The sequence below is a fragment of the Pelophylax lessonae genome (assembly GCF_965119305.1).
Source record: "Pelophylax lessonae genome assembly, chromosome: 1".
Lineage (NCBI taxonomy): Eukaryota > Metazoa > Chordata > Amphibia > Anura > Ranidae > Pelophylax > Pelophylax lessonae.
Window position 1 is genome coordinate 128,134,835 of NC_138768.1, and position 14,543 is coordinate 128,149,377.

The following is a 14,543-nucleotide window of genomic DNA, read 5'->3' on the forward strand; positions in this document are numbered from 1 at the left end:
ATTTGCAAAGATTTCAAACAAACTTCTTTCACATTGTCATTATGGGATATTGTTTGGAGAATTTTGAGGAAAATAATGAATTAATCCATTTTGGAATGAGGCTGTAACATAACAAAATGTGAAAAAAGTGAAGCATTGTAAATACTTTCCAGATGCACTGTATACAATATAATTTATGAAAATGATTTTCTTATTGGAGGAGAGTGAAGGATGGGGTGGGTCCCCTTTAGATCTTTTTTTTTGCAACAGCTCACAGAAGTCTCTGAGCTGTTAACTTCCTCAGAGCAGGAAGAGGACCTGTCATCACTGCGTAAAACATTTCTACAGGATACAGCTAATGTGTGGCATGTATCATTATACAGTAGGTAAGTGATATGACTGCAGTTATAGGACAACAAATAATTTTTTGACTAAACTTCAGCTTTAATTGTGTATGACATTTTCACTTCCTGGTATTTGCTGTATGTGGGCAGATGGATTTGCAGGATGGGAATGAAAAAGACAATGACAATGCACCTAGCAAGTAGACAGCTGCATTGATAGTTGACGCTTATCTCCGACTTCAAGCACTTTCTAAAGACAAGCACTGGCAAGAGGAATGAAGCAGGGGCATGTTAGCCTCTTGCCCATCTGCATTCCTTTTTCTGACACTTGTTTCGGAAAAGTGCTGGAAGTTGGACATTGGTGGCAACTATCAATACAGCCATCTCCTTGTTAGGTGCGTTGAGGGATGCCAGTAAGGAAAGGGGGAGTGGCATCTTGTCCAACCTTCCACAGTAGCCTTCCAGAGTATGTAGCAAGATGTGATAAAATACTACATGTATTTTGTTCCCTAGAGAGAGTACACTGCATAAAAAAAAAAAAAAAAAAAGAAATTATACTTCTTCTTTAACAGCCACAAGACAATTCTATCACTTAAATAAACCCTGATACTAGATTAAAAAAGTAAAAGAAAAAGGCTTCCCTGCAAAGAGTAGAGTTCACACATACCTGTCCTACTTCCTTTACTCACATGAAGAGCTGCCATGGATTAGGAATCTTCCCTATCTGACATACATCCAGGTGTGTTGGATGATGCTCTCCTGCTGCACTCTGTGGTTCTGTCCGATGGGCCCAAATAGGGGCCACAATACTGTCATATGGGGTGGTGGATGAAACCACAGAGCACAGTGGGGGGAGAGGGGACACTCTTTTGACACACCTGGAAGTGTGTTAGATATTTAAGATTCTTTAGCCGCTATATCTCTTTGAGAGAGAATATTGATGGCACTAGTAGCAGAAAGGTAAGTATTCATTCTTTTTTTTCCAGGGAGACCATTTTTTTTAAACTTTTTATAATTTAGTGACAGAATCATCTTACATAAATTTATTGACATGATAAACAATTATTTGATTTCAGCAATTATTATATTATGTTGCGATGTTTACATCTGTTTGTAAATCTCTAACAACAATTTTCAAAGATCTGAGCGCCATCTTGCATTAGAATCAAGAAGCAGGGAGGAGTCTATTAAAATAACATAGAAATGTCATAGCCGATTTTAACTCCTGCTTGCTGAGCAGCTAAAAAAACAGTAAATTGTTGCAAATGAATAATTATGTTTCTGTTTATTTGAAAATAATGCTTTGGAATAAGGGAAAAAAATGCAGGATCAATCAATTGGAGAGCAGACCTCTTCTACGCTATTTCCCTGCTGTCTTTCCAGTTGTCTGTCAAGCTGTGTGTACTCAAATGTCACCCGGTTAATATATTGGCCACTTGAGACCATTCGTAGCACGCTGTTGTCACATCCGATCTTCATTTGGGCTATGAACAAAAGCAAATCTTAGTAAATCGACAATAGACTTAGTAAATCAACAATAGTACAATTACTGATAATAATAATGGCATAAAAATGTAAAACCATAGAAAACATTCATGTCAAACATGCCAAGGTTTGTGTTATACACTTACTTAGTCATACTAAATATGTTTACCAAGTCCAACTGACCCCCCTAAAAAAAACACATGTAGAGAGAATTACTAAAACTGGAGCGTGCAAAATCTGGTGTAGCTCTGCATAGAAACCAATCAGCTTAACTGAACAAGCTGAATTTAGAAGCTGATTGGTTACCATCCACAGCCGCACCAGATTCTAAGTGTTCCAGTTTTAGTAAATCTCCCCCATGGCATCCAAAAATAACTTTAAACAATTGACTTATTTGGTGGGAACTAATTCCTGTGGAAGACTCTTCCATATTTCCAGTTCCCTTTTTTTTTTACAATGATCTTAAACAAACCATCACTGACCTCTCTAGCTGCATGTGCTGTGCAGTAATTCATTGTTAGATCCCTATCTAGCTTGTGTGTACACCTCTGGCCCTGCTGCCTTCCTCTCAAAGTCTCTGGCAGGCTGTGCGTAAATGAGCTAAATGCTGTACTGCATGGTACTTGTGTTTAGGGCTCTATACGTTCAGGAAATATTGCCCAAAAAGCAGGAAGATTCTGCTTAGAAATTAGAATTTCTCCACAATGCTTATGGCTACAGAGGTAAATGAAAACTAGAGTCCACTATGTCCCTTATTAAAACAGAAGTTTGGGAATCCAAAAAAATAAACAATCATACTCACCTAGATGGCTGCAGCACCGATCCGAGCTGCAGCTGTCTCCCGCCACCTCTACACTAAGAACCGAATGATCAAAGACAGCTGATCGCTCAGTTCTCGGTGTTCAGTCTGCAGAGAGCTGATGATTGTCAGTCACTGGCTTTCTGCTCTGCCCCTCCAGAGTTCACTGGAGCAATGGGGCTGTGCAGGTGGCAGGAGCGGCTGTCTCAGCCTCTCAGCGACCGGTCAAGGCATCTGGGTGAAACTATAAAGCCGGGGTCGATCAACAGCCTGGATCGGCTGAGTGACATCAGCCAACAGGGGGCTTTAGTCCACTGTCCACTTATTTCCTCAAAAGAACAAGCACACTTTGCACTTTGTCCTGTTCTGATTCTATGCCCGATTATCCCCTAAAAATACCTCTTAAAGCTGGCTATACTGTAGCTCCGACCTATTCTGAAGCCCAAATATGGACATTCCTGTGGGGGTAGGTAGACCCAACACAGAGCCTCTGCTCCATCTCTAAGCTGAGTTATCTGTCACTATTATGAATTGTTCATTAGCGTTCATTAGAAATAGTAGAAGATATTATGTATCTGCCGGTGCCCTATATGTGTACAAGCAACCAAAGACAGCTTACTCAGAACTGCAGCCCTGATTGATTTTTTAATATTATGAATGAACAGGCAGTGCTGAATGCTCATTCATAATAGTGACAAATCACTCAGAACTGAAGATAAACACTGTGTGTTCATTTGCCCTGGCCAATGGATAATACAGCACTGAAACACTGTGTGGTCTTTCACTTTCATGAATGATTAGTGATGACAGGTCGGTGCCATGTATGACACAGCCATGAGGTGCTGCCTATTCAAAAAATAAAAGTGAAAGATCGCTCAGTGCTGCGGGTTGTTTGATTCATTGGCTGGGCAACATTAGCCACATTAGAAATCTGTGAAGCGCCAGTGTCAAATGCTGTAGCAAAATCCAAATACACTATACCAGTAACCACCCCTTTGGCTACCTTTGGGCTTACTTTCTTTAAAGGAGAATACATTTGTCAAAAACTGTCTTTTGTTTTACCAGTATATTGTTAGGATTCTGTAATGAGCATAGAAAAATTTCTTCCTTTGGCTGTCTCTTATTTTCTATGCTTTTTGATAAGGGTATGTTTAGCAGAGAATGATATTAAATTAATAGTTTAACCCGAGAGATGGGTAAATATGCCTGGGTATGATTCGCGGTGGGTTTGTCAAATCCTGTGTGAAATCCACAAAACCCAAACTTAGTATCAAACCCAAATCTAAATTCTGGCCAGTTTCAAGGCAAATTGGCTAGCTATTGTGAAAAGGACATGGGGAGCTGAGCACTGCCATGGAGGACATTTAAGAAAACTCTATTTAAATACTGTACAGTGAGGGTAATGCAACTTTGAGGATGCCATGGGGAAAACATCAATCATATAAATTACATGCTAAGGTGATGCATTTAAGTTGTAGGTGGTGTTACAGAACAGTATGATTTTTACAGACAGCGTCAGCAGCACTGTCTTCATGACAGCACATTTCTTGGATGTATAGTTGATTTTTTAACTTCTACATTTAGCTTGGATTAAAGTAATTGTAAAGTCTGTTTTTTTTTTTTTTTTTTTTTTTTAAAGAAACATATTATACTTACCTCATCTGTGCAGTTGGTTTTGCACAGAGCAGCCTGGATCCTCCTCTTGTCAGGTCCCTCTTTGCTGCTTCCAGTTCTCACCCTCCTGTCGAGTGCCCCCACAGCAATCAGCTTGCTATGAGGGCCCCTCGAGCCGAGCTGCAGCTCTGTGTGTCCATTCAGACACAGAGCAGCAGTTTGGCCCCTAACTGACATTGATTGACAGTCACTGGAGCCAATAGTGCCTCAGCTGTGTCTCAGCCAAACAGGAGGGATGGCCGAGGGACTCGTGCACATCGCTGGATAGAGATGGAGCTAAGGTAAGTATTAGGGGGTGCTGGGGCTGCTGCCCACAGAAGGCTTTTTTTTATCTTAATGCATAGTATGCATTAAGATAAAAAACTTTCCGCCTTTACACCTCCTTTAATTACAGCAGCAGCACCCCAATTCAATTAATTTCAGCTTGAATAAGCTTCATTGGCTGCAATGCATGTTTTTGTTTTCTAATAGTTCTTTATTAGGTTCAAAGAAGAAGAACAAATATATACAACACGTTAACAAGATGCAAGGCATCTAGGTAAAGGCATCAGTAAGCAAAGGAATGTCGATTACAATGCCTGATTTTTTTTATCAAACTGTAATAGTTCTGAAATCATGAGTTGAAGTAGCAGCTACAACAGATTTAAAAGCTATAGGAAAGTTTACCAATAAAAAAAAAATGACGCTAAAGCCCTCAACGTTGTACAAATTGGCCAGTTGCACAAAACTCTGATAATATAGTGTGTGAGCTTCTTTTTAGCTCTGTATTGTCTTAAAGGTTTACATTTTTTTTTTTTTTTAAATAAAGTGCACAAAAACACTTTAAAATCAGAACCCCATATACCCCAAACTCCCTACCATTCCTATGTCCTCAACATTTTTAAACTATAGACATTAAGCATGTGTTTTGTAGAAATTGGCTTGTGTCAAGATAGTATGCAAACCCTTTAAATTGGCACCAAATATAAAGAGATGAGGCAGGTTTTATGTTGAAATAAATATTACAGTCTATTATCTCAAACAGAATATCCAATAGCCATAAATATTGTTTATTGGCTGAATAGTATTGGCTGAGCAGCTTGGCTAGGCAGCAAAAAACAGGGAGAAATGAGGTAGGTGACAATAGCCACAAATATTTTTGAATTCCAGAGCCTAGGATGCAAACTTCAAGGTACAATGTAGGATTCACCCGGCAGCAAACATTAAACATTTGGCAGCTGAGGTCCAACATTGTGTGGCACTTCTACAATATCAGAGAAACAAAAGAGATCAGGAGGGGTGTCAGGAACTGGTAATGGTAGCAGGAATCATTTTGATTATGGGGGGGTCCAGATGATTATTTGTAGGGATATGTAGTCATTGGCAACTCAAGACTGGTTAATTTTAATAGAACTGAGCCAGTCCACACTGTCAAGGAAATTGCAGATTTGCCTCTCTGTAATAAAGCCTGCTGTTTTGAAGGCATTTTCAGACAGGACACAACAGACTGCAGGGCAAGTCATAAGCTACAGTGCATACTGTGTAAGCCAGTGGTCTGATATATCAATCATGACATTAAGGTATTTTATCACACAAGTATGTGGTGATATGCTGCATACAAAGGGCAGCTTTGCCCATCAGCAACAAGTGCACAATGCACACCACACACTACAAAAGGACCTAGAAAATGAAAATATAACATACCCCCCCCAAAAAAAAATGTGTATGTAAAGACGTGAAATAAAATGTAAAAAAATGAAAAACATCTGTGTTAAATCAGCTAAAGACTAAGAGCAACTATGTTTGTTGCTGACACACAGGCTGACAGAAGAGAATTCCTAAAATGAACTGCTGGCTCTCTGAACTGTGAACACGTGGGGTTGCAACGCAGTGCAATCCACAGTAATTCAGCGCAATATAGCAACTGACTTTCCTTACATCCGTACACAGACTGTCTCTTTCTAAACTACTCCAACACACACTGACAAAGGCTGCTGGGAACCTACCCTTTCAGCCAGGTTAAATTTACCATAAATTTGACGGTAATGGCAAATCGGGTTTAATCCTGTATCTCTAAAACACACACTGATACAAGGATGTAATATTTAAATCCTTTAACCACTTACTGCATCTAAGCAAAGTTCTGTATGGGATAATTATAGCCTTTCTAATTGATTATCTTGAAAACATAATGAAGATAGGACCCATGGACAGGAGAATAACATTAACCATATTAAGTGACTATATAATCTTGTAGTTATTGACAAAAATAATACCATTACTTACCAGATCCATGAAATGAATGACAGAGGTCAGCTAATGGAAACATATTTGATGGATCTAATCCAGTACCACCCAGGAGTTCCACAAAGTCTCCAGCTCCCCCGCATCCTCTTGGCGGTGGCTTCTGTAAAAGGAGCATGTCTATTTTAATTTTACAGAGCAAATGCAAAACCTTTAATCTTTAAACAAAGTTAAAACTACACTAAAAAAGTACAAGATAAGTGGAATGAATATCTGCATTATCTGTAAATTACTTTTTTAGCTTATAAGATAAGAACTTACTCCGTTGATTCTTTTTTTTTTTTTTTTTTTTTTTTAGTTATAAGGATTTAACATGCTTCTTCTCTTTTTTTTAGATTTGGATAGAGTGGAGATGGATTAGAACCTCTGTCAGTTGTTACTGGTGTCTGTGCCCTTGTTATCATTCAAAGTCAAAGTGAAGAAAATCCCTCATTTTTGGTTGTCTCCAGAAAAGTAATAGAGGGGAAATTAGGTGGCAGTTGGACATATGGCCAGATGGAGAAGTAAATACAAATTTTTCTTATCCTTCTAGAAAGTTAAGAAGAGACATTTTTAAAGGTAAAAACTTTTAGGAAAATGCCATGTACTTGTTTCAGTTTCAGTTTCTCTATCCTAAATGACAAGCAACATTTCATGCATAAAGGACACATAAAGGGTCTGGGGGCAAACACAACTAACTAGCCCCTTCTTGATAGGACAGGTTTGCGCAAGCTAAGTATATTATATCATGCAATGTGCTCCATGCTGCCACATTACCCTTTAGGCATTATAAACCTTGTATATTCCTAAAAAACATGGTTTATTGTGACCCGTTCGCATCTTCTAACATCTACTATCTTTGGCGCTCTTGGCACTCGGTTGCAAAACATCGGGGTTGCAAAAAATGTTGGTGCTCAAAGGTTCCTTCCATCAGACACTGCAATCACTGGTCTGAACAGGTAGCAGGTTTACTTAAAGTGATTGTAAAGTCTAGTTTTTTTTTTTCATAAAATAACCAAGATGTTATACTTACCTGCTCTGTACAATGGTTTTGCATAGAGTAGTCCTGGACCTCCTCTTTTAGTTTCCTCTTCTGGGGTAACCCACTAGTCCTCCAGGCTCCCCCTCTTCTCTGTGTGCCCCCAGAGCAGGCTGCTTGCTCTGAGGGCACACATGTGTGCTGACTCCCGAGCTGTGTGTGTCTATGGAGCCGTGCCCCATACACAGAAAAATGTATATATAGTATGCTCATGTTCTTTTAGCTGCCCTTTTGTAGGTGGTCTCTAAACAAACCACAAGACATGGGGACACTTAGAGTTGAAAGCAGAAATATAGTCAAATGTTGGCCAGCTGTACACGTCCCATACAATTTGTGAAAGATAACTTTTAATGCATCCCATGGCTGTCTGGCCACTGAAAACAGTAGTGTGCTGTGTTCATACCTTTAACTGTAGCTCATTAAAGTGACCCAAGGTCAGGTCAGATATTTTCATCACAACTGGGTATATAATAGAAAAACTGCAGTTCCTGTGTTGATGGGGGATGATCATGGTAAATTTTCCACTTGGTGACTGGGAGATTACATTGCATGCTAAAGAACAAAAAATACAATATGTTACTGTTATTGTGCTTGAATAATAAGAATTTAAAGAAATATTCCTGTCAAACAAAGTCTAACGTATTTTAATGCACTTACACAGTCATCAACACTCATTTTTTTCATTAATTTCATGATGCCCCATATGATTCGTCTATGAATTTTAGCCCCAGATAAGAGGTGTCGCTCTTTTTTCTACAGTCAGTGTAGGTAGTCCCACTGGCTGATCTTTTAAATCTGGAACAAGGAAGTCTAAAGCAAATAGAACTGTTGCCCAGAGCAAGCAACCATGTTCATTTCTATATTTCCCACTAAATGAAATCTGAATCCTAATCGATGGAAAAAGAAAACATCTCTGGTTTTCTTTAATAGTGATAGTATTAGCACTGTAGTATGTAAATTGCATTTATATGCCAATTTACACTATTTAAATGACTTCTAGGTGTGTATGACATTTTGGTGTTACCATGATTTTCTGAGGTGCTAAAATGATAGTACAGTTTTTCAAGTCTAATTTTTCCAGCAGCTAATATAATAGTACTTTGGAAGGCCTTCCACCTTGTGCCCCTCCATACAGTGCAAAATACTTTACTGCTGAGCCTCCGATTAGCTTTCTGATTAGAATGTCCTGGGTCTAATCAAGTAATTCTTGTGTACGCTAATGAATAAGTAAAGTAAATCTAAAGGGAAACGTAAAAAAAAAATTTTTTAGATAGAAAGGTGGAAGGTTAGAACCCCTGCCCATTTATTGCAGTATGTCTGCTAGATTCTATTTGTCCCGGTGACTATGGTCAACAAGTTTGAAATTGAGTTAAAAACTTGCATTGTTTCCAGAACAGGCATTAAGATGAAAACTTCCATAAGCAACATTTGTTGCAGTGACAATTGTTTAAAAGGTGGTTTACCTCACATTGGAAAGTTTTCCTCTCACTTCCTGTTGTGTCTGCAGGACAGAGGAGAAAGTAACCCTCTTAAATGGGACACAGATTGAAAAAGAATGCCTGAGATTTTAAATCCATTCTTTTTTTTATTTTTTATTTTCTCAAACCACTTGCCGCCCCGATCCTGCAGATATACTGCAGCGGGGCGGCACGTGCAGGCTCGGTCACATACATATATGTGATTGGGCCTGCTGCCATTTAGGAAACCCCCCCCTGTGACCACTGTGTAAACTGGACACAGCTGATCGCTGGTACTGATAACTAGTAACAGGGTATCATGTGATCAGTATGATTGGTCATAGTATTCTCATGATAACAATGTAAGCAACCTGTCCCCAATGGCTTTCCATTTACAAACAACTTGCTTACTGTTGTGATCTGTAATTGGCCCAAAGCAATCAAATGATACCTGGCTACCTGTATCATGTGATTAGCTTAGCCAATCACAGATCACCAGATCACAATAAAAAGCAAGCTGCTCCCGAATGAGAAACCCATTCATGACAGCTAAAGCTATTGTTTATACACTGATCATCAGTCTATAAGCAAAAACAGTGTAAAAAATCCCTGATCACCCCCCAGAGTAGCACCATTTTACTATGGTGACAATGAACTATTTTGATGACAGGATGTAAAAAAAAAAAATGTTAAAAAAAAACATTTTTATTTTTTTAACATACTGTCATCAGTCAGCATCCCTGAACACAGTCATATGATGAAGCTGTACTGCACTGGTGCCAGTATTTAAAAAAAAAAAAAAAAGAAAAAAAAATGTATTTTATTTCTTAATTTTCCGAAAAATTGTCACAAAGTAAATTCAACTTAAAAAAAACTCGCCATATGGTTGTAATTGTACTGTCCCGGTGTTTTACAGCCTCTAGAAATGAGAAATGAGGCTGTTAGTACATCAGGATTGATCAATTTTCAAATTTATATATTTCATAGACTTGGTCGCCTGACAAGTCGCAGTCGGTCGCTCGCCATTGAGTAGTACAGGACCCGTTCTAATAGGAGCGACACAAGTCGCTCCGACTTAGAAAAAGGGTCCTGTACTACTTTGGGGCGACCTGGAGGCGACTTGCATTGACTTGCATCGCTGTGCACCGCGACTTCACAGGTCGCCCCAGCAAGTCGTGTCGCGCCAGTCTGAATGGGCGCTAAATGATTTAAATCACAAAGCAAGGGGACGTTTAAAAGTAAAGTATTTCATATGTTATTGAAAAGGGCATGTTGCATAGCTCCCAACTGTCCCTGATTTGGAGGGACTGTCCCTGATTTGGAACCAAGTCACTCTGTCCCTCTTTCCTCCTCATTTGTCCCTCATTTTGGTCTGGTCTATATAGTTGTATATAAAATGCACTATTTATCTATAAAAAAGAGTTTCCCAGTGCTAAACCTTTCCTCCAATTCCTACATTTTTGCATTGGTGAATTTCAAAAGCCAATATAAGTAGTGTTAAAAACAAAAAACAAAAAAAAAAAACACTTGTGGGTTTAACTAATAATTTTTTTTGTATAATTCTTATTGAAGAGGGTGTGGCACGGGGTTTGTCTTATGCCTACATACTTTTAGTAATAGGTTCCCATCATTCCTATTGCAAAAAGTTGGGACGTATGTAATAATATAACGTAATATATGATCATCATAAAAATACTATATTAAATAATAATATATTATTAAATCATCATCATCATCATCATCTAGAAATGCTGTATAAAACATATAATATAATATATTATCATTTAATATACTGTAAAATAATATAATATTTTTTATAATAAAAATACTATATTAAATAATAATATAATATTGAATAATCACATCATACAGTATATAAATTCTGTATACTAACATGGCTCCCAACAGTCCCTGATACAGAAGGACTGTCTCTGATTTGGAACAAGGTCCCTCTGTCCCTCTTTCCTCCTTATTAGTCCCTCATTATGGTCTGGTCTATAAAGTTGTATATAAAATGCAATATTTATGTATAAAAAGTGTTTCCCAGTGCTAAACCTTTCCTCCAATTTCTACATTTTTGCATTGGTAAATTTCAAAAGTCAATATAAAGCAATAGTAGTGGTAAAAAAAAAAAAAAAAGCACTGAGTTTAAGTAATCATTGTTTTTATATAATTTTCCTTTAAGAGGGTGTGGCAGGGGGTGTGTCCTATACCTACATACTTTTAGTAATAGGTGTCCCTCGTTGCTATTGCAAAAAGTTGGGAGGTATGCATGTTATAATGTCTGCAAATAACGTGGAAGCACCGAAGGCCATTCTATAAGAACACTATCATTGGAAGAGCCAAGTACAATGTCATTGTTAAAGCCTTGTCTGTGCTAGCAATATGTTTATTGTAAAAATGCATGTGTTTGATGGGATATTGGGACCTGCACAGTTGCCTGATGCATATATACTGAAAGCTAATAAAATGTATGCATGGTCTAATGTCAGAGTATTAAATACATCTACATATACATTTAATCTCATTAAAGTTTACACAAAATGTTTATTTTTGGTGACACCCGCAGTCATCTTCACAGTCAGAACTGTTATAGAAAGAAATATACATATTTTGTCATTTTAAATTGTTTGGACTAGTTTTCTTACCAGGCGAAAGACATTGTCCTAATAACGTTTAACCAGATTGCACTATCTGTTTCCAGATCCAGATCCTATCCAGATCCACACTATCAGTTTTTTTTCATTCAACACAGCGGGTTGAACGAAAAAAAAAAATTGAAGCGCTCGGAAGGAGATCCTGTATTAACCTCCCTGGCGGTATGATTCTGTCAGGAATTACATACCAAAAGCGGTACAATTCTTTTCATGGAAATTTGGCGTTATGTATTATAGGCCTACAATTCTTAGTAATTACTGACTTAAACCTGACCAAAACAAGAGTCTAGTAGACATCCCAGATGTAATAAATTTGAAACACAAACACGTGAATTATAATCGAATCAATAATATTATTTTATTATTTAATATATAATATATATAATAAAATTATATTATTGATTAGATTATAATTCATGCATTATATATTATATATAGATATATGTGTGTGTGCATATATATATATATATATACATATATATATATATATATATACATACATATATATATATATATATATATATATATATACACACCGGTATATATATATATATATATATATATATATATATATATATATGCATGCATATATATATATATATATACATATATATGCATATATATATATATATATATGTATATATATATATATATGCATATATATATATATATATATATATATATAATATAAAATGTGTTTTGTGCAACGTTTTTTTTTTTTTTTTTTGAATTTCCCTCCCTAGTTCATCTCCCATGCAGCATTGCTGCTGCAGGGAACGGAACTAGGAAGTGATCAGAGCGACGGAGACCGACGGAGGAGCGGCGGGACTCTCGGCTGGCGGACACAGCAATGAGAGATCATCGCTGGATCGCCAGGATAAGGTAAGAGAACACCGTTGCGCTCTCTGCAATCCACCCCAAGCGTGACTCGGGGTTACCGCTCCTGATATGAAAAACCAACCCCGAGTCACGCTCGGGATTACCGCTAAGGAGGTTAAAAATCCGATGTAAGTACAGCAATCTCCACACTGAACTATTGTGTTCTGACAGGGGGACGCCCCCACCCGAACACACCAGTCACCGCTCTCAGCCATTGGCTAAAAGCGCTAATCGAATGCCTATCGGGACACCTTTTTCAGTCATGCCCCTTAGGCAGAAGCCAGACAATCCACTGGCTTCAGTCAGACCGGCTACTGTACTCACGGGTCGAATGTCTGATACCCCCTGCTTTTCGGGCCCATGTGTGCAGGGCTTAACCACTTGCCGACGAAGATTTACGTTGGCAGTCAGCCCCTCACAGGCAAAGCGACGTAGGTCTACGTCGCTAGCCTGTAAGGCTCTAGGGAGCGAGCGTGAGCCACTGGAGGCGCGCTCCCGCTCGCTTACGGACCCCACCGCGCGTGTGCCCGGCGTACCCGATGTTCGCCGGGCACTCGCGATTGTCCGTTACAGCGGGAGAAAGGCAGGCGGCTAATGTAAACACAGCCGCCTGTCATTCTCCCCTGTGTAAGAATTGAGATCATACGGTTCTGCTATGTAGGACCGTTGATCTCTGTTCTTACACCTCAAGCCACATCCAATCACAGTTAGAAGCACGCCCCTAGGGACACACTTAACCCCTCCTTCTCAAATAAAGTTAACTCCTTCCCTGCCAGTGTCATTTTTACAGTAACAGTGCATATGTATAGCACTGATTACTGTAGTAATGTCACTGGTAACCCCAAAAGTTAAAGTTACTCGTTAAAAAAACAACAAAAATGACAAAAATCTTTCCCTTAGTTAGTAAACACAATAACTTTTGCGCAAACCAATCAAAATATGCTTTTTGCGATTTTTTTTACCAAACATATGTAGCATAAAACAAATTGGCCTAAAATGTTAAAAAGTTTTGATTTTTACATTTTTTTGGGGGGAATTTCATATAAAAAAAATGTGAAAAATATTATTATTTTTGCAAAATTTACGCTATTTTTTGGTTTATAGCGCATGATCAAAATATCACACAGGTGATCAAATAGCACCAAAAGAAAGCTCTGTTTGTGGAAAAAAAAGGACGTCAAATTCGTTTAGGTACAGCGTTGCACGACCGCGCAATTGTCCATTAAAGTCACACAGTGCCGAATCGCAAAATAGGCCCTGGTCAGGAAGGGGGTAAAATCTTCCGGGGCTTAAGTGGTTAAGTTGACTATCCCAACAGGAAGAAACTGAACTAATTCAGTCTGTAAACATACTTGCTCACAGAACTAACTCTGTAAACAATGGGTTTCTGGTATCTACACACCTGAAACCTGAAAAGACAAACTGACCAATATTTACAAGGATTTCCAAGTCCCATAAATGTGGAGTGTGAAGACACCACATATGTGTGACTAGATGTATGAGAAAAATAAATCCTTGTCTAGGGAGAGGTTAACTGCATTGTATTACTTGTGGACCAAACCAATAACAGCCTGGTTATCCAGTGATTCACCACTGGCTCAGCTATGAGAAAGACAAACACAGAACGAGACCCCTGTCACCAGTGGCGGCTGGTGCTCAAAATTTTTGGGGGGGCGCAAAAAGAAAAATGTAATAGGTATTGCTTCGCGCCAAAAAACGCAGTAAAAAAATTGCGTGACTTTGAAGCTGTGCCCCCTTCAATGCAATGAACACTGTGCTGTGCCCCCTTCAATGCAATGAACACTGTGCTGTGCCCCCTTCAATGCAATGAACACTGTGCTGTGCCCCCTTCAATGCAATAAACACTGTGCTGTGCCCCCTTCAATGCAATAAACACTGTGCTGTGCCCCCACAATGCAGAGTTCAGCGTGCATGCCCCTTTCAATTCAGAGCGCCACAGCATTGTCC

At 38.6% G+C, this 14,543-nt stretch overlaps 1 protein-coding gene across 1 annotated transcript in view; it reads right to left on the reverse strand.

Annotated features, from left to right (window-relative positions):
• Positions 1-1,593: 1,593 nt before the first annotated feature.
• CRHBP (corticotropin releasing hormone binding protein) overlaps positions 1,594-14,543 on the reverse strand; it is a 40,252-nt gene continuing 27,302 nt past the window's right edge. Inside the window, exons 5-7 of the mRNA XM_082242495.1 lie at positions 7,986-8,134; positions 6,547-6,667; positions 1,594-1,807 (exon numbers count right to left, since the gene is read on the reverse strand). Of these exons, the coding sequence (XP_082098621.1) occupies positions 1,653-1,807; positions 6,547-6,667; positions 7,986-8,134 (425 nt within the window). The 3' untranslated portion in view covers positions 1,594-1,652. The remainder of the gene's footprint in view (positions 1,808-6,546; positions 6,668-7,985; positions 8,135-14,543) is intronic.